Here is a 16,352-nt window from a genome sequence, read left to right as displayed (position 1 = left end):
TTTTATATTACTGAATTTGTCTATAGGCTCCAAAACCATAGAACTTTACAAGAACTCCACATTCCATAAAGGTTTGCCAGTGTATAGACCCAAACAAAAACAAATGAACTTTACACCGATATTAAGCACACATTGATTTTGGCATATTATTTTAGTCCTATTATTTTTGGCCAGAAAGCTTATTGGAACAGACTTGTTTTGTTTAGACAAAACAATAATGTTCACATTTTCCTTCTGGGCCAATTGATATATGAAAGCTCTGAAGTGCTGCTGAGCAAAGTAAAGGTATATTATTTAAGATGCTATAAAACTGTCATTTTTGGTTGAGATGTTCCTGACAGTTTCAGTACTGAACGTTAACCCTTCATATACCATCATTGCATTCTGCATGATCTGACTTGCTTTAGTTGTCTCACTCTCCAAACAGTGTTTTTATTAAGCATTAACAAGGTCTAAATAGTCAATAGCTTTTTAATACAACACCATCACACACAAAAATACTTCACCTAGAAAATTTCTGTAAAACTTTATGAAATTCATGATGATTAAATCAGTAGCTGCAGGTTTGAATTTCAGAGCAAAAAACCATAATCCCATGCCCTGGCTCTGAAGGATTGTTATGAGTTTCCCATGTGCCAGGGCAGGAACTGGGGTCCAGGCACCCATGGAGTTAAGGCAGGGAGTCCTTACCTTGCCATCATACTGGCCTTCCAGCACAACTGCTGCAGGGCCACAGGGCTTGTGACCTGCACTCTTAGCTCTCTTCTGTCAAGGTAAACATAAACCCTCTTTTTTAAAAAAGAGGGAAAATGCAAGCATGCTTTCTTCTAGCAACTAAGTGCAAGTATGGCCATTCTGCAAACAGATTTCATAGCAAGAAGGAACTATGTTCTTGAAAAAAAAAGCTGTGTATTATATTGCAACTTTATTGCTCTAAATATTCTTCATGCCATAAGAGCTGTTTCTACATGTATTGCTTGCAAACATTAGTTCAAAGATAGTCAGAGGAACAGCATGGTATATTAATATCTTAGCATAGCAGAGTAAGGGAAAATATTCCAGTCAAGGGATGCTGAAAGTGCTTCCCCATTCATCAGGTACTGCGTCACTGTAAATGAAAAACCAGAGTGCTCCATTAGAACACCCATTCATCATCACTGGACAACTGGCTTCACTTACCTACTTTGCTGTCCTCCTCATTCTGCTCCCAATTGTCAAAGTCCTAGAGAACAAAATACTCAACTTCTAACCCACTCTAATAGTTTATAAAAACACTGGTCTTGTAAACCAGATATTGAAGACTGGAGTTTTAGAGTTAGAGTTTTCACTTAAAAATTAACCTCTTCCCTCCATTCGCCCCCCAGAGTGATGCATATTTTATGGTACGTATTTGCATTATATTATATCCTATTAGACATGTCTGCATGTAGGAATACTCTACATTATATTAATGTTAGTCATGCATAGATTCTCACACAAACCCCCATTTTTTTACCTTTTTATACTACCACTACAAGGATAGACCCTGTTATGGTCCAGGAGAAAATTCACTAAATCTGACTAAAACCTATCCTTGTTAACTTATAACCCAGGGGAATCTCCAGAATACAAGAGGATCCTACCACCCAATACTAACATCTCAGGGCAACATCTCTAATTAATCTTTCTTACTGTAGTGACCAAGAAGTGCCAGGTTATTATTGATATTACCCCTCATGAGAAATCAGCAACCCAGTGTTAGTAAGATTTATCACCACCAGCTTCAGGACCGTTCTTTCCCCCTAAACCCTCACCCATCTTGCTCTTTTGCACTCTGGTTTCTCAGTCAGAGCCATAACTTGGTTAATCTTATTTTATTGCCCTTCACAGAAGCTAGTGGTTGGTGATGGAACTGGTGCTCCTTAGTTCGTAATCTCAGCTTTTTCTGTTTTTTTAGACCTTTTTGTTTGTTTGTTTGTTTTTTCTAATGGATCTCACTAAACTTCCCAGTACAGGGGGTGCCCCTATAAACACTGCTCTGGTTTTCCAGGGGAAAAAGTTCTGGAGGTAGAACCAGGAATCTGGAAGCTCTGCAGAAAAAGGACTTGATTTTCTGATGTCAGAAATAAACAAATCTATCACTTGCTGATGTCATCCTGGGCTACCAGAAATCCATTACAAGGTTCCTGTATAAATACCTCCGGACTTGGCACTGTCCCCTCATTTCTGTGCACTGGCCTCTGTCTAAAGCAAAGTTTTGCAGTCTGTTCAGACCATTACAGAGCACCAGCTACAAAGAAATGGCACTAATTAAAAGCATGCCCTAGAGCAGTAATTCATGTGGAAATGTTCCTTTCTGCAGGGAGCTCCTGGTTGGGTGAGGTGGTGCCAGTGTAGTCTATTCCAGGGCAGCTGTGGGCAGCATCAGACTGTGGGCATTGGGGAGGTACCAGCCATTGTCTCAAATGGGAAGTGGGGAGTAGCCCAAGAGCTATTGCCAGCCTGAGACTTTCTATGCCATACTGATCTCCAGGGTTAGTCTCTGCAGCAGATCATCTAAAAATGATGGGATGGAAATTATGTGCCCAAAACCATTAATACTACAGTTACTGGACCAAAAAAGAAAACCAAAAAAAAAAAAAAAACAACACTCCCCCCAAAAAAACCCAACCAAAAGCATTTCTGTGCAAGGTACCTAGTTATTCATGCCAAGCTAGAGCACTACAAAAACTCTAAGCTACACACTTATCTGACCCCTTGTGCCCCACTGCCTCTTCCATAAGCTAGGCTTTCTGAGGACTGAATTTAAATACAAGGTAAGGTAGGAGCTGAGACTGAAATTTGACTTATGTTTTGTTATTCAAAAGAGTTCCATAATTGATCTCTTAGGGGATTGGGGTAGCAGGGGATACCTATTTCTGAGGCAACACAGGCTGTGCTGAGGTCCTATAGATCTGTCTCTGCCATGGTTTTGTTTTGCTACTTCTTTAAAAGGTGTTGTGAAGCTTTTTGAATACTAGCCCCTGCATAATGATCTCCCCAGTGGCACTATCTCTCCTGGGTTTCAAAGGCAACACTGGCATTGCCGCAGGGTCTTCTGCAGGCTGTTCTCTTTTCCAGTCCTTGTGAACACTCTATTTTAGTCACCTTTGCTCCTCAGTTTCTCCAGGAGTTTTAAAAAAATGTCTCATAATGAACTTTACACAGATTCAGCATCAGATCTGCAAGTAACAAGCAGGCTTTTGTGAAAGAAAATAAAATATTTGAGTACCATTAAAAAACCCAAAAATGGTTAAAACTAGTGGATGTTTGCTGCAGAATTAACTATTTATGACTTCTGTTGGAAAAACACTTCATTTTCCTATAGCACTCACATCCATTCATGCAGAGTACACTAAGATCTTTTTTTTTGATAATAAAGCATATTTATAATGCATTAAAAATACTATTATCTGGTCAATTGAGACAAAATTGAGCAAAAGCATCACCTGAGACAAAGATACTGGGAAACTTTCTACATTCACTAAAGCCACTGTCTTTTTTTATCAAATGGTGAAACAAGCCTTTGTTTTATGTGTTGCTGAATTAGCAGCATATTTTAAAGAGAGATGTAGATTCATATATAGCAATCACCTTCTAGTTGTAAAAGTGGCTTTAGCAAAATATTTGTCTTCAATCAGCCTGCTGCTCACTATTCCTTAACAGTAAGGAACGCTGATATTTCAGTTGTCCCTTTGTTTCTCAGTCCTTTTTATATCACTAGCTCTTTCTTTCTTTTCCACCCTCATAATTTTCCCTTGAATTTCTGGTGAACCTACTGTTCTGACATAGTGAGCGAAATTTGTTTCTTATTTCTCCACAATACTGCACTGACTGTCACCCAGACTGAGCAAGAAAAAGGTGACTGGGGAAAGGATGAAAGTGCAATGCTGATGAGATGCCCCAAGTGCAAATCCTCTCCAGAGGGACATTTGAAATTTTTTCATGAAGCAGGACATCATTCTCCCCTCTTCCCCTCCTTACATTTCCACCAATACAGTCTTTAGGTTTACTGTTTCATTGAGAAAATATTTCCGTTCCATGGTCAATGTTTCTTGAAAGTTAACGTTTCATTTTTTTCTTCTCAGCAGTGCAGTGACAGATTTCCTTAGATGCAGTCTTTAACACCACCTGTACAGACACTTTGGAGTGTCTTATCTACAGATTTACATCTCTTACCATTTCAATTATGTTCTGGTCACAGGTAGTATGCATGCTTCCTGGCCATTTTCTATTTCTGAGAAGTGAGCAATCTTCTTCAATTCCAGCTTAATCGCAGTAGGAGAAAAAGTCTTATTAGATAATCAAGTTTAGAACTACACAGGAAAAGGGAGTGAAAAATAGGAAGGTGAATATGAGAAGTGGGGGAAACACACAGAAATATGATCGAATAAGTTACAAAACAAAAAGGAGATAATAAGTATGAAATAGAAAGGTGGAAAATCTCCAATGTATTTTGAGTTTTAATGAAATAAGAACATAGATCTGACCTACAGAGACTACTGACACATCCTATCCATATGCAAGAGCCTCTGTACTCTAAGACAGGAAAAAAAACACTTCTAGGTGATTTTCTGGTACATGACAAACATTGGTACAGTTAGGCTATAAAATCACTTTGCATGTACTTCTGCTACTTCAACAATCTACTGAGTTCAAAAGAGAGTTAATTGGTCCATTGGTGAAGATTAAAACTTTCTGAGGAAGAAATGTTTAGATTACATTGTATGGCATCATACACTTCCTTAATGACTGTTAAAACAACAAAACTGTCTGGCAAGATGAATGAGCAAGTCATGAAGGGTTAAGTCTCTGTATTTTCTGCATTGCCATGCTTGGTTCCTGTCCAGCTACCAGCTAGAGGTAATTTAATAATGAATTAAGGCTGTTTGTACTTGCTGAATATGCTATTTGAACACCCTCTTGGTATAGTGAAGTGGCAGTCAGCTACTGGTGAGGTTGAGAAACCCTGCTGTTTCTCCAGTCTGCAGGAAGGCAAGGAAATTCAGGGAAAGCTTAGAATGATAGTGGCTGAAACAGAATAGTCCCCTTGCTACCCTTTGGCAGTGTGGACTTGTTGCCAAGACAAGGTAAGCTTTGCCATGACACAATGAGTGGAGCTGGCACAAAGCAGAGGAGGAGATTAAGTCTCAGCATTGGTTTGAAACTGAAGAAATATTAACAAATGAAAGATTCTGACTCAAAAAAATCTGAGTTATGTTCTAAAACTTGATGGTTAGAAGGCTAAAATAATATGAAAGAGAAAATATCCCAGTCTTATAACCTATGAGGTAAGGAACTCATATGAAAGGGGAAAACCTACTTATATCTCATGTGGTGTTTTTAAAAATAAAGTAATAATTTTTAAAATTCAGGGTAGGCATATTAATTTCGCATATCACCATGAAGCATGCATCTTAAACAAGGTCTTTTCTCTATCAGTTAAGTGCCCTGAGCATTGGACTGCAGAGTCAAACACAGAGGCATTCTTCAATACTTATCTTCATGCTGGTTTATAACTCTGATGGACTAATTCCCATCCAAACTGGACTTTTCCCTCTTTGATATTTTTAAAGCAGTCTGGGGCCCTTTCTGCCCTTTTCTCCATCTGGGAGGCATCTGCCAGCTACTTGTGGCATTCAAAGTTCTGTGATTAGGAAGAGGAAAGCTGTAGAAAGTTATTACAGAGAATCCGTGAAAAGTTAGTATAGCCAAAGGGTATCTATACAGTGCAGCATCCTGCACTTTCCACTGCTTTTCTTCTGTGAAGCAGTAAAGTATCTACAGCTAAAAAAGTCAGTTTTCCTTGGAGCAGAAAATTATTTTATTACAACATGGCAACCTCTTTTTCTGTTGTCAGCATGAAGAGTTCTGGTTTCACAGTGCTAATGAGCACTCTGAAATTGATACTACTTGATGAAAACTTCTTGGATTTTCTCAGTTTTCCTTTCTTTCCAACGCTTTCCTGTGTTTTATTCCTGTTAGACATCTGTAACCAGTTTCTTTATGCTTAAAACTATTTACATTATTGTAGATAGGAAATTTTCAGTCAAGGGCAGAGAGCTCATCTGCTAAACCCAATGTATTTTCATCTCATTCAATTTCTGAAAAATCTAATGTTACTTATTTTCACATAGGGATCCCTGGGTCAGCTGGTTAATCAATATATTATGCTAACTCTTGTAATTTACAGTCTGACTTAATAAGAAGCAGTAAACTAAGAGATCTTCAAAGCAATTTCAACAGTTGTCACTGTTGTTTCACTGATGACAGTGACAAAAGTTACAGCAGAGGCAATGTACTATTTTGCCAAGTGCAAAATAAAAGTCATAAAGCCCAAATTATTTTTTAGTTTGAAAGAATCAGTCTTTGTTTCCAAAAACATAAGTGAAGTCAGAATAAATTTTCAAACTTTGCCTGGCAGTTAAGGGCCTAGAGATTTCACCTAAATGAAAGCAGACAGTCTTACAATCACCAGTCTTCAAGAGACAGGTCATTTACTTAAACAGCAAATGTCAGGAGACTTCATCTTAAAATCACAAAGTTGGTAGTGCAGAAAAGCATGTTCCCTGCAAATCAAACCTATAGAGTTCTGGCACATTTGGGTTCAATGGTCCTTATTTTTAGCACAAATCCATCTCAAGAAATAGCTTTAAGTGTATTGGACTAGAAGTCACACATCAAAGAGCAAGAGTGGTGTGGAGGCTCATGGTAATCTTAGAAACTTCCCTTGCCATCAGCAACATGAACAAAGCTACAGCTGCGCTATTGGGGGCCATGGCTGCAGCTCCTCATGTGGGGCAATGGCAGGAGTTACTGGGTGTCTCATTAGTACCCAGAACTTTGGATAGTGCTGAAGAAGCAACTTTTATATATTATTGCAAAACTTTAACATAAAGGACTTTCCAAACACAATAACTGTCTGAGGGTAGAAATTCCCCAAAAGTGAGTTGAAGGTAGGAAGTAATGGTAATGTAATTAATAACCTTGAGCGTGACTGGGAGAATGTGAATGAGCTTTGCATTTGAAGAAGGTTCTAAACCAGAATAAAGCAGGAAATAATATTAATGCTCAATACTGTAATAAGTTCTCATCATACATTAGATTTCCCTAAATCAAATTGTGTAGAAAATGACTACTATATTGCTTCAGTTACAGTAGCCATTCGAGTTTGACTAGTGCATAAAACACAATAAAAGGCTATAGTAATTTGTAAATTCCAACCGAGTCTCTTGAATGCAATTTATAGTACTGCACACCATGAGGAAATTAAAAAAAAAAAATCTTTACAGAAGGAAAGTCTATTTTCCCTTGAGAGAAAAATGAACCTAATAACTGAGATCCAATACTGCTAAAGCTCTACTTTTTCATTCTTATAGAATTCAGCAGATACCTTTCTACTGCAGCTTTCAAATTTCCATAGTAGAGGGTAACAACAAACAACAGCAGTTTATGCTTCCATTGCACGTTTTCATCTGTTGCAACTTGTCTATGATTTGCATTAATTAAAATGCCAGAGCTTTGCCATGAGTTAGGCAAGAACTATGGTCTGGATTCAAAAAGCTCATTAAATGCCAAAGCAAAAGCTGCTACTGGCTCACATTTATTAGGGCTTTTTTATATCTGTGCCATAGGCACAAGTCAATCTCTACACCTCAGGCCTGGCAAACATGGAATTTAGGAGCAGCAATTTTTATACTTTTTTTTTCTGTATGTTGGAAAAAGTGTATTCTCTCTGATTTTTAAATTTATTTATTTTAAAGTGGGATATAATGATACCAGCCAGTCATTTTGCTGTGATGGCTACATCTTGGAAAAACATAGCAAGTTACCCCTTTCTCCTAGAGTATATCTTGATATCTACAGAAACAAACCAATGAGTTCTTCCCAGTGAAAGGAGTTACCCAGCTGATTTAATGCTAAAGAAATGTTCTTGTTCCATTAGCATATAAACCTTGTACTACTCCCACAAATTAAATATAAATTAATAACTATGTGGATACTTTGCACATTTCACTTGATAGAATACTGCTGGGTATGCTGCTGAGTTCACTTCACTCCAGATGTTTAGTACCTGTAGTTTGATAACAACATATGTTCTTCTAATTAGAATTTACTAGGTTTTGGTGTATGTTCAGATTTTTTTATAAGTTTATAAGACAAATAAATACACAGAATTTGAAAGACACAGCATCAATACATTCACTCGCATGTAGCAGAAATGGGAGCTTATGTGGAGTATATACCTTTTGCAAATATCAGTTTTCCTTCAAGAAATGGAAAGGCCTCTTCTCCAAACAGTTGATTAGAAAAATATAGCCACGGTTTCTTCACTTGTTTCACTAGTCTGAAAAGCCATACACCCTAAAGCATACTGGTTATATGCAGTAACATAATAAGAAACACAAGGGATTTTACACTACTGTTTCTCTACATTAGCTACTGACTCCAAAGTGTCCAGATGCCTTTGCATTCAAGGCTCTTCATAAAGCTTATGCTAGTTATTTTATTGCTGATTGCCAATCATTTCTGCTTTTTCAAAGCTTTGCTGTGGTTGGATCACGTTGTCCATTATAGCAAGTCCTGGAAGAAACAGAGAGAGAGTCTATGTCAGAGGGAAGATGGACTGCCAGGCCTGCTGTTTCTAGTCGTAAAGTGACTTCCTTCACATTTTACTTTAATCCCAGGACACCAGTGAAAGAATTGAATCTAGAGATGAGTTTTTGGTCAGAGTCCAATGAAGACCCATCCTAATTTAGGGTCAGGAAACACCCATCACCACTGTAAGTAATTTAGAAAATTTAGTAGCTCTCCATACTGTGAAGGGGGTTGGAGTTGTGTGGGGAAAAAAACAAAAGTGAAATGAAGAGTAAAAAATTAAATAGGTGATCAGCAGCAACAGCAACTAAAACCCAAACTGCCAACCAAGTTTTCTTTGAAAGTTAGCACCTGAGGCAGACATAAACTGCCCCAGAATTTTAATTGCATAGTACACATAACAGGTTTTATTTTCTTTGTGATGGTTTGTAACATAGTGCTGTTCCTGGAATTCCAAAGCTGTAAAATCTAAAAGTAAGGATTGTTCTGAAGTGATGAGTGCCTAGTGACAGTACTCTACTAAAACTAGTGGTTCCTTATTCTTCTCTTTGTCTGACTTTAAGAGCTACCATCATTTCATCAAGAGGCTTGTATTAAAGTGCACCAGTATTCTCCGCTCTCAAAAAGACACATGCAAATCTTAAAAACTGGAGGAAACACACAATTTTCTATGTGAAAATATTGTGGGTGTCTCCTCTCTCTCCCAACACATCTACTTTCCTCCGAGCGGGTAATACTCTGGCCAGAATGGTTTGTTCACCAAGATGAGCAGCACTCTCTGCTAGCCAGAGATGACTCATCATGTGCCCTGAACAAGCCCCAGCTCGACATCTCCTCACAGATGTGTCAGTGAGTGAATATGAGTGTTCTGCACTCTTTGCAGCTCTCAAAATTGACATGCAAGCAAAGAAAGCACTCACAATCCTGCTTGTCATCAAGTGTATATGTACTGAACTTTTCTAATTAGAAGATGAAAGGGTAAAAATCATCTAATGGACCTTTTTAGTCTTCTGAGAGCACTATTACAGCAAATGTTACTATCTAGACCTAGAAATTTATTTCTGTTTTAAATATATATTGTTTCTCTGCCCCTTCCAGACCTGTTTTCCAGATAAAATGAAAAACCATCTTGACTATTTTTACCTGATTTCCCTGCAAGTAAAGGGTTAGATTTGACATTACCTAGAGAAGAAATCTGAAGCTCTCTCCTGTTCTGAATAAGAAGATTTAAGTCATTGCAGCGAAGGCAGATTATTGCTCATATCCTTTTATGAACAGGCAGAGCATGAAAAGACATTTCTATATAGCAAATCCTCATAATAAACTATTCTTTTTGACAACTCACACTGCTTCAGTAGCTTGGATTACTGGCTTGTGTGACCTCAGCCACACACACATACGACAGAGCCCAAAATAGAACCAGAAGATGAGTCATGATGTTCAGGGAAGGATTTCAAAACAAATGGACCTATTTACTCTTGCAGCTGTCTCCTGAAGGTACTACTATTTTACAATGGTGTTATTGATTTGTTCTCATTATCTGCATCTGAGAAATTAATTTGTTTTTATTTTGGATTTGGGGGAATTTGCATTAGGTAATTAAAACAGCAGTTTAGTTCTTCAGAGGAAACATTTCAAGAATAAATATGACACACACATTCTGGATGACCTAAAATAGTAATATCATAACTAAGACATCCTCAGCATTGTAAGGATTTTACTCCTTCCTTGCCAAATGCCATGATATTGTCCAGCAATTTATTTCAGCATTAGGGAAGATATGAAATAAAATGGGGCTTTGTCGCTGCACAAGGGATGCTACATGCTTTCACCAAATCTGCTATGGATACAGATGCTAACAGGTTATGTTCATTATTTAGGTCTACTAAATATTGTGACACTGTTGCATGATTAAAAGAAAAAAGTCCATTCAAAAAGTGTGGCTATAAAATTTGTCTGGAAGTATTTTTCAGGTAGACATAAAACTGTTTTAGCACAAGTCACAGTGCCTTCCAAAAGGTTAAAACTTAGTCTTTTGACCTAGCATTATTTTTCATTGCAGGCAGTTAAATGCTACCCTGACATCCGATTCCATCACATCTTGGAACCTAAGCAGGGTCAGGCCCGGTTAGTACTTGGATGGGAGACCTCCTGGGAAAATCAGGGGCTGTAGGTTCTAGTCTGAGGACTTCACTGTCACTGTCCAAGCTCACTCGGCCATGGCAGATGAACCTCAGGAGTTAAAGGGTGGGGGGGCCAGTTCCACACAAGCTGTGCCTCAGCTAAAAATTCCACTGCGCAGGCTGGAAGGACACACCCACATGGGTAGACCCCTTTCCAACTCTTCGTTCATGAAGCCCAGCATGATGATGATTTTTCATTGACTAACAATGATGTTGTGCTTCTTTTAAACAGATTTCTTATTCTGAAATGGTTCTTGCATTTGACTGCCAAATCCATAAAGTTTCAGCAACTCTAATTATCTCCTAAGTATGATACAACTTTAATACAAAAGCAATTATTATTTTAATAAGTTCACCCCTAAAGACTTAAGCCAATTGCTCCTGGCATGATAAAATGTTCATTAATTTATGTGGAATCTCAATCAGACCCTAAAAAAAATATAATTACTACATAGATCTCAGGATGTTTTATATTTCCTGCACAGCTAACTTAAATGGCAAAATCCCTGAAAGAAGATTATAGACCTAATTATTTACTATGGATTTATGTTAGTGTTGTCCCATATGAAAGACTCACCATTTATATGATGCAAAGTGAGAGGCAAATAAATCCCTAGCTGATGAAGTAGTAAGAGTTACCCTTTATTGCTGAAATTATCATGTTTATCACATGTGACCCTTGTCTAAAATCAGTAGGTTGAAATGAAAATAGAACATAAATGATTGATTTGCTTCAGTAATGAAGAAATGAAGGAAATCTTATACTGATGCTGCTTGTACTGTGGAGTTAATATCACCAGGAATTACCTGTTTGCTCACAAAATAAGATATGAAATAAGAGCAAAAATTTCATGATGAGGCCTTCATTGAGCAAGGTATTCATAAGATGAATTTACCTTTAAAATGTGACAATGCCATAAAAGATACTGTCAGATTTCTGTTGAATGTGCAATGTAATGTATAGCCAGGAGGCAGCAGAGGTCACTTCAGAAGGACTGCAGTTCACTGAAATTAAACTGAATTTTATTAATCACTTCTTACAGCTCATGCTTATAGAATTTATGATTTGCATTTGGATTAATGCTGTTTAATTTACTAAGAAGATAGTTATCTTTCTGAAAAATGCTGACCAACAGCTAAGCTGATGCAGTCTTTGTTTGTGAAAGATGTTATCCTGGCTCCCTTAGGGTATTTCAGACTCCAAAAAGGCAACAAAAAAAGCATGAATACACAGTAAAACAAAATCAATAAATGAATATTGATAATAAGTATAAAAACAATACTTATATCACTGACTACAAGAAAATAATAAAACCCCTCTTTTGTTTATATTTTCAAGGAACAATTGTGTCCTTTACTAAAGATCACTTCGTTGCACTGTCAAACTAGGGATGCCTGCATTTTCTAGGGGCTCCTGCATTTTTTAAACAAACCAAATATACCAATATAAAACTAAGATCAATAAAAAACCTTACAAAAGCCTCATTTATATTGGTAGGTGTAGTCATAAAAAGCATCATCTGCTTTTGGCTTTTTTTAGGCCAGATAATGTTTTGATTTAACCAGCTAAGTCATAGATGTGCTTACAGAATACAGTGATCATTCTAAAAATAGGACTTACTTTGGCAAAGAGAGATTTGGTTCACTCAGCAGACTGTGCCTGGTACTAAGCATACTTATTAGCAGATATAGTTTTGAACTCTTCCCTTCCTTAGCCTCTCAAAATTTATGCTGCTTATCTTTACAGGTAGAGAATTAGGAAATAGCTATTGCATTTCATTGATTTTTTTATCACTGACTAGGTGACTTTACGATGTTGTAAAGAACATTTTACTGTCTTATCTATGGAAGAAGTTCTTACCTTCTCTTTTCCTTTGAGTAAATCTCCATGGAAACTGAACATATTTTGTCCTTCTGCTGGCTGCATTTCTTTTCTACCTGAGATAGCACTTTGATTAAATGTGTTTTCAGAGGTAACTAATTAAAGGCATTAGGAGGCTTCTTCAAAGCCTCTGCCAATATTTTTAAATTTTTTTTAATATTTTGAATTAAAATAACATATGTGAAAGATGTTAGTACTGCTCAGCTATTTCAGTATAATTACAGAATTTCAACAATATGTGATGAACTGAGGTCTATCAGCATCTCTTGATACGGGATCACCTGTAGACCCTTCAGTACACCATTAGTTCCCTGCTTCACTGATTGTGTCTTTTTAGTGTCAACTTTTTCCACAACATAATTTCCCAATTCCCATTTTCTAAGTCATTGTCCTCTAACTTGCACGCATCACCAAAAAAAAAAAAAAAAAAAAAGACAGTACAGAATAATTCTTCCAAACCATAACTGGCTGTAGCATTTTCCTGGAAATATTCCCCTATGGAAGGAATGACAAGTTCTGATGACCACAGAAAAATTTCATTACATCTTCTCAGTCTAGGAAGGACAAAAATGATTTAGGAATGGGACTTGTGTTGTGGGATGAATTAACTTGTGATAAGTGCCTCAACTCCCCAAGATCTAAACTTTATGCTGATAGTTTTTATTTTCTTTGCTAATGCAGCCAACTCCCTTCCTTTAAGGGAGTAGATTTCAAAGAAGTCTATGACAGGTACCTCTACACAACACGTTACTTCCTTTTCATCCTACTTCATCTTCTCATAGGCAGAACTTTAGTTGTAGACTTACCTTGAGAGCTAGAGCAGGGGGACAGGGCATGTATGTGTGAGTGTTTGTGTGAGTGAAAGGATTGAGGAAGTAACAATTTAACCTTTTGCATGACTTCAGAATGAAATAAAATAAAGCATCTCTTGTAAGTCCTAAGTGACAACTGACTAGGACTGAAAGTGAGCCAAAACTACCTATATATTATGAGAAATAAGTAAGACAAAAGTATTAGAAGCTACATATTTTTAGGATTAAGGCAGTGATAAACTGATAAAAAAATCTGTAATAGCAGGGTTTTGCACCATGGTCCTCTCCCTTGATCTTAAACCTGCAATAAGAATAATTCTCTTCCAGTTTGGATACTGGTCACTGAAGATGGTCACAGAATCATAGAATGGTGTGGGTTGGAAAGGACCTTAAAGATCATCTAATTTCAAACCCCCTGACAAGGGATGTTTAGCAAAAAAAAAGAATTATTTTCAAGATAAAGCCATCTGCATTAAAGGCCTTGATGAGGAACTGGTATCTGTGCTATTGCATGAGCTTGCATCACACACCCACAGTTTCACCCCTCCAGGGCAGTAGCAGTGCTGGCAGGAAGCCTGGATTCCCTTACACTATAGGACCAGTCTGCTGTTGGATTTGTTATGGAGAAGGCCAATTATGTCTTCTTCTCACGCTACTCATTACTAGCATCTGTGTGGATTTCAGATAGTCTGCAGACATTTTATTACTGTATAAATCATGTAGATACTCATATGCTAGATGCTACAGCAAACCCTCAGTTATGTGATGTGAAATCCTGATCCTACAGGTCACTGTCAGTCATTGAAGATGACTGAGAGAGACTATGATGAGCAGCAAAGGCCAGTAAAAGATGTATGAATGTTCAGAGCCCAGAGTCTCTTTCCTAATTGTCAGGGAGCAGCAGGGGCACGTGCTGCTCCATGACCAGCGGGAGCAGTGATAGAGGAACAGGCCCACAGTGCCTAAGCATGGAGGGCAGGTCTGGGATGGTAAACAAGGTCATCCAAAAGTCTAATCATCATCCATCAAGTGCAAAGTGATGAGTCAGGTCTGAGGACAAGCAGAAAAGTTGTCAGTGAATTATGGTGTTGTGCTGGTTTTGACTAGGGTAGAGCTAATTTTCTTCATAGTAGTTATTATGGGACTGTGCTTTGGATTTGTGTTGGAAACAGTGTTGCTAGTTCAGGGATGTTTTATTTACTGCTGAACAGCGCTCACATAGAGTAAAGGCGTTTGCTGCTTCTCACACTGCCCTGCTAATGAGTAGATTGAAGGTGCAGAAGTTGTTGGGAGAGGATACAGCTGGGACAGCTGACTCCAACTGACCAAAGGAGTATTCCATGTCTTATGGTGTCATGCTTACCATATAAAGCTGGGGGAAGAATCAAAAAGGGGGAATATTTGGATTGATGGTGTTTGCCTTCCCAAGTAACCATTACATGTGATGGAGACCTGTTTCCCTAGGAACAGCAGAACACCTGCCTCCCCACAGGAAGCAGGGAAGTAATTCCTTGTTTTGCTTTGCCTATTAAACTCTCTTTACTTCAATCCGCAAATGTTCTCACTTTGACCCTTCTGATCCTCTCCCCTATCCCGCTGGTGGGGAAACTGAGCGAGCAGCTGCATGGTGCTTAGCTGCCAGCTGGGAATAAACCTCAACGGAGTATCAGAGCAAGGGAAATAGAAGAACATCCACAGAAAAGGCTGCAACATGGCTTAAAAGCAGTTCCTGAAAAAATCAGGGATTGTGAAAGCAGGGAACAAAAGCTCTCACAAGGATTCTTGGTAGAGCATTTCCAAAGAGTTCAAGGCTTGACACCAACACCATTACCTATGTGCCTACTGAGCCCAGGCAGCCAAATCCCAAGGGGAGGTACTGCTCTGGCACTTGTGACAGCTACGGATGGAACAAATGTTCTGTATTTTGAGGAAGGTGGAAAAGGATAGGCACATGCTTTGGGATTATCCTCTCAAAGATATCTCAGATTATGGAAGCTATATGCACCTGCTTCCGAAGAAAAGCTTTTGTCCTAGAATTCTTATTTTTCAGCTTTTGGAATTTGTTCCAACATGATATTCTGGTTCCTAGAAACCAACTTATACCTGCCTTCTTAACTGTGACTTCAATTTCCAATCTTAAATATTTCTGCAGCAAAGCCACAAGTATAAGCTAATGCAGGAATATATCTGTTTGAGCACCGTCCCTCCAAGTCTACAACAATTTGTGCAGTGAAATAAGGATCTGTGGAGAGGATGTGTTACATTAAACAGGGAAGAAGTTTGAAATCACTGGAGTCCATACAAATCTGATAGTTCTGGTACTGACATAAATTGCAGAGTGGTGGGACCTCAAGAAGCACTAACCTCTTGGTCAGGCTTCTTCAGAAAATGACCCATTTACTTCCCTGGCTGAAGTCCAGGTTTTCACTAACATTCACTGAGTGGATAACCTGGGCCCTAGAATCTCAGTGCAAAATATGCATTCCTTGGATAAGCTCACCCTCTATAATATGTGGGCGATGTTCTGGTACAGAACAAAAATGACAGAGGAAAAGAAATCTTAAATAGAAAGGATGCAGAATCAGAGTATGTTCTGTATTTAGCATGACTTTATTACAAAATAGAATTTACTCTTTCTGTTTAAAAGAAATATTTTGGAAAGCAAACAAACCAAACCAAACAAACCAAACTAGCAAACAAACCACCCCATCCCAGTAGTGAGTCACAGTATGTTGCCCCAGGGTCCCATAGGGTTGTCACTCCAAAGAAACAATGCTGTCAGAAATAGGTGACATTATTCCTCAAATCTGAAATGTCATAAAGAGAATAGTCTGTCACTTTATTTGAGAGTCACTGCTA

The 16,352-nt window shown here is 38.1% G+C and overlaps 1 protein-coding gene across 3 annotated transcripts in view; it reads left to right on the top strand.

The window, feature by feature from the left end:
- Positions 1 to 16,352, top strand: part of MACC1 (MET transcriptional regulator MACC1) — a 92,181-nt gene that overhangs the window by 50,623 nt on the left and 25,206 nt on the right. The window contains exons 8-9 of one of the 3 annotated variants that reach the window (XR_011698302.1): positions 8,562 to 8,801; positions 9,715 to 10,265. The exons of 1 other annotated variant lie outside the window; for it this stretch is intronic. Coding sequence is in view for 1 of the 2 variants with exons in the window: in XM_071560875.1 (XP_071416976.1) it covers positions 8,562 to 8,595 (34 nt within the window). In the remaining variant the exon portion in view is untranslated. Of the gene's footprint in view, positions 1 to 8,561; positions 9,427 to 9,714; positions 10,266 to 16,352 lie in introns of those variants that run through there. One more of the 3 variants, XM_071560875.1, reaches the window with a different exon arrangement.

This window comes from Pithys albifrons, chromosome 7 (assembly GCF_047495875.1).
Source record: "Pithys albifrons albifrons isolate INPA30051 chromosome 7, PitAlb_v1, whole genome shotgun sequence".
Classification (NCBI taxonomy): Eukaryota; Metazoa; Chordata; class Aves; order Passeriformes; family Thamnophilidae; genus Pithys; species Pithys albifrons.
Note: the sequence above shows the minus strand (reverse complement) of the source record. Positions and strands in the feature narration are given on the sequence as shown.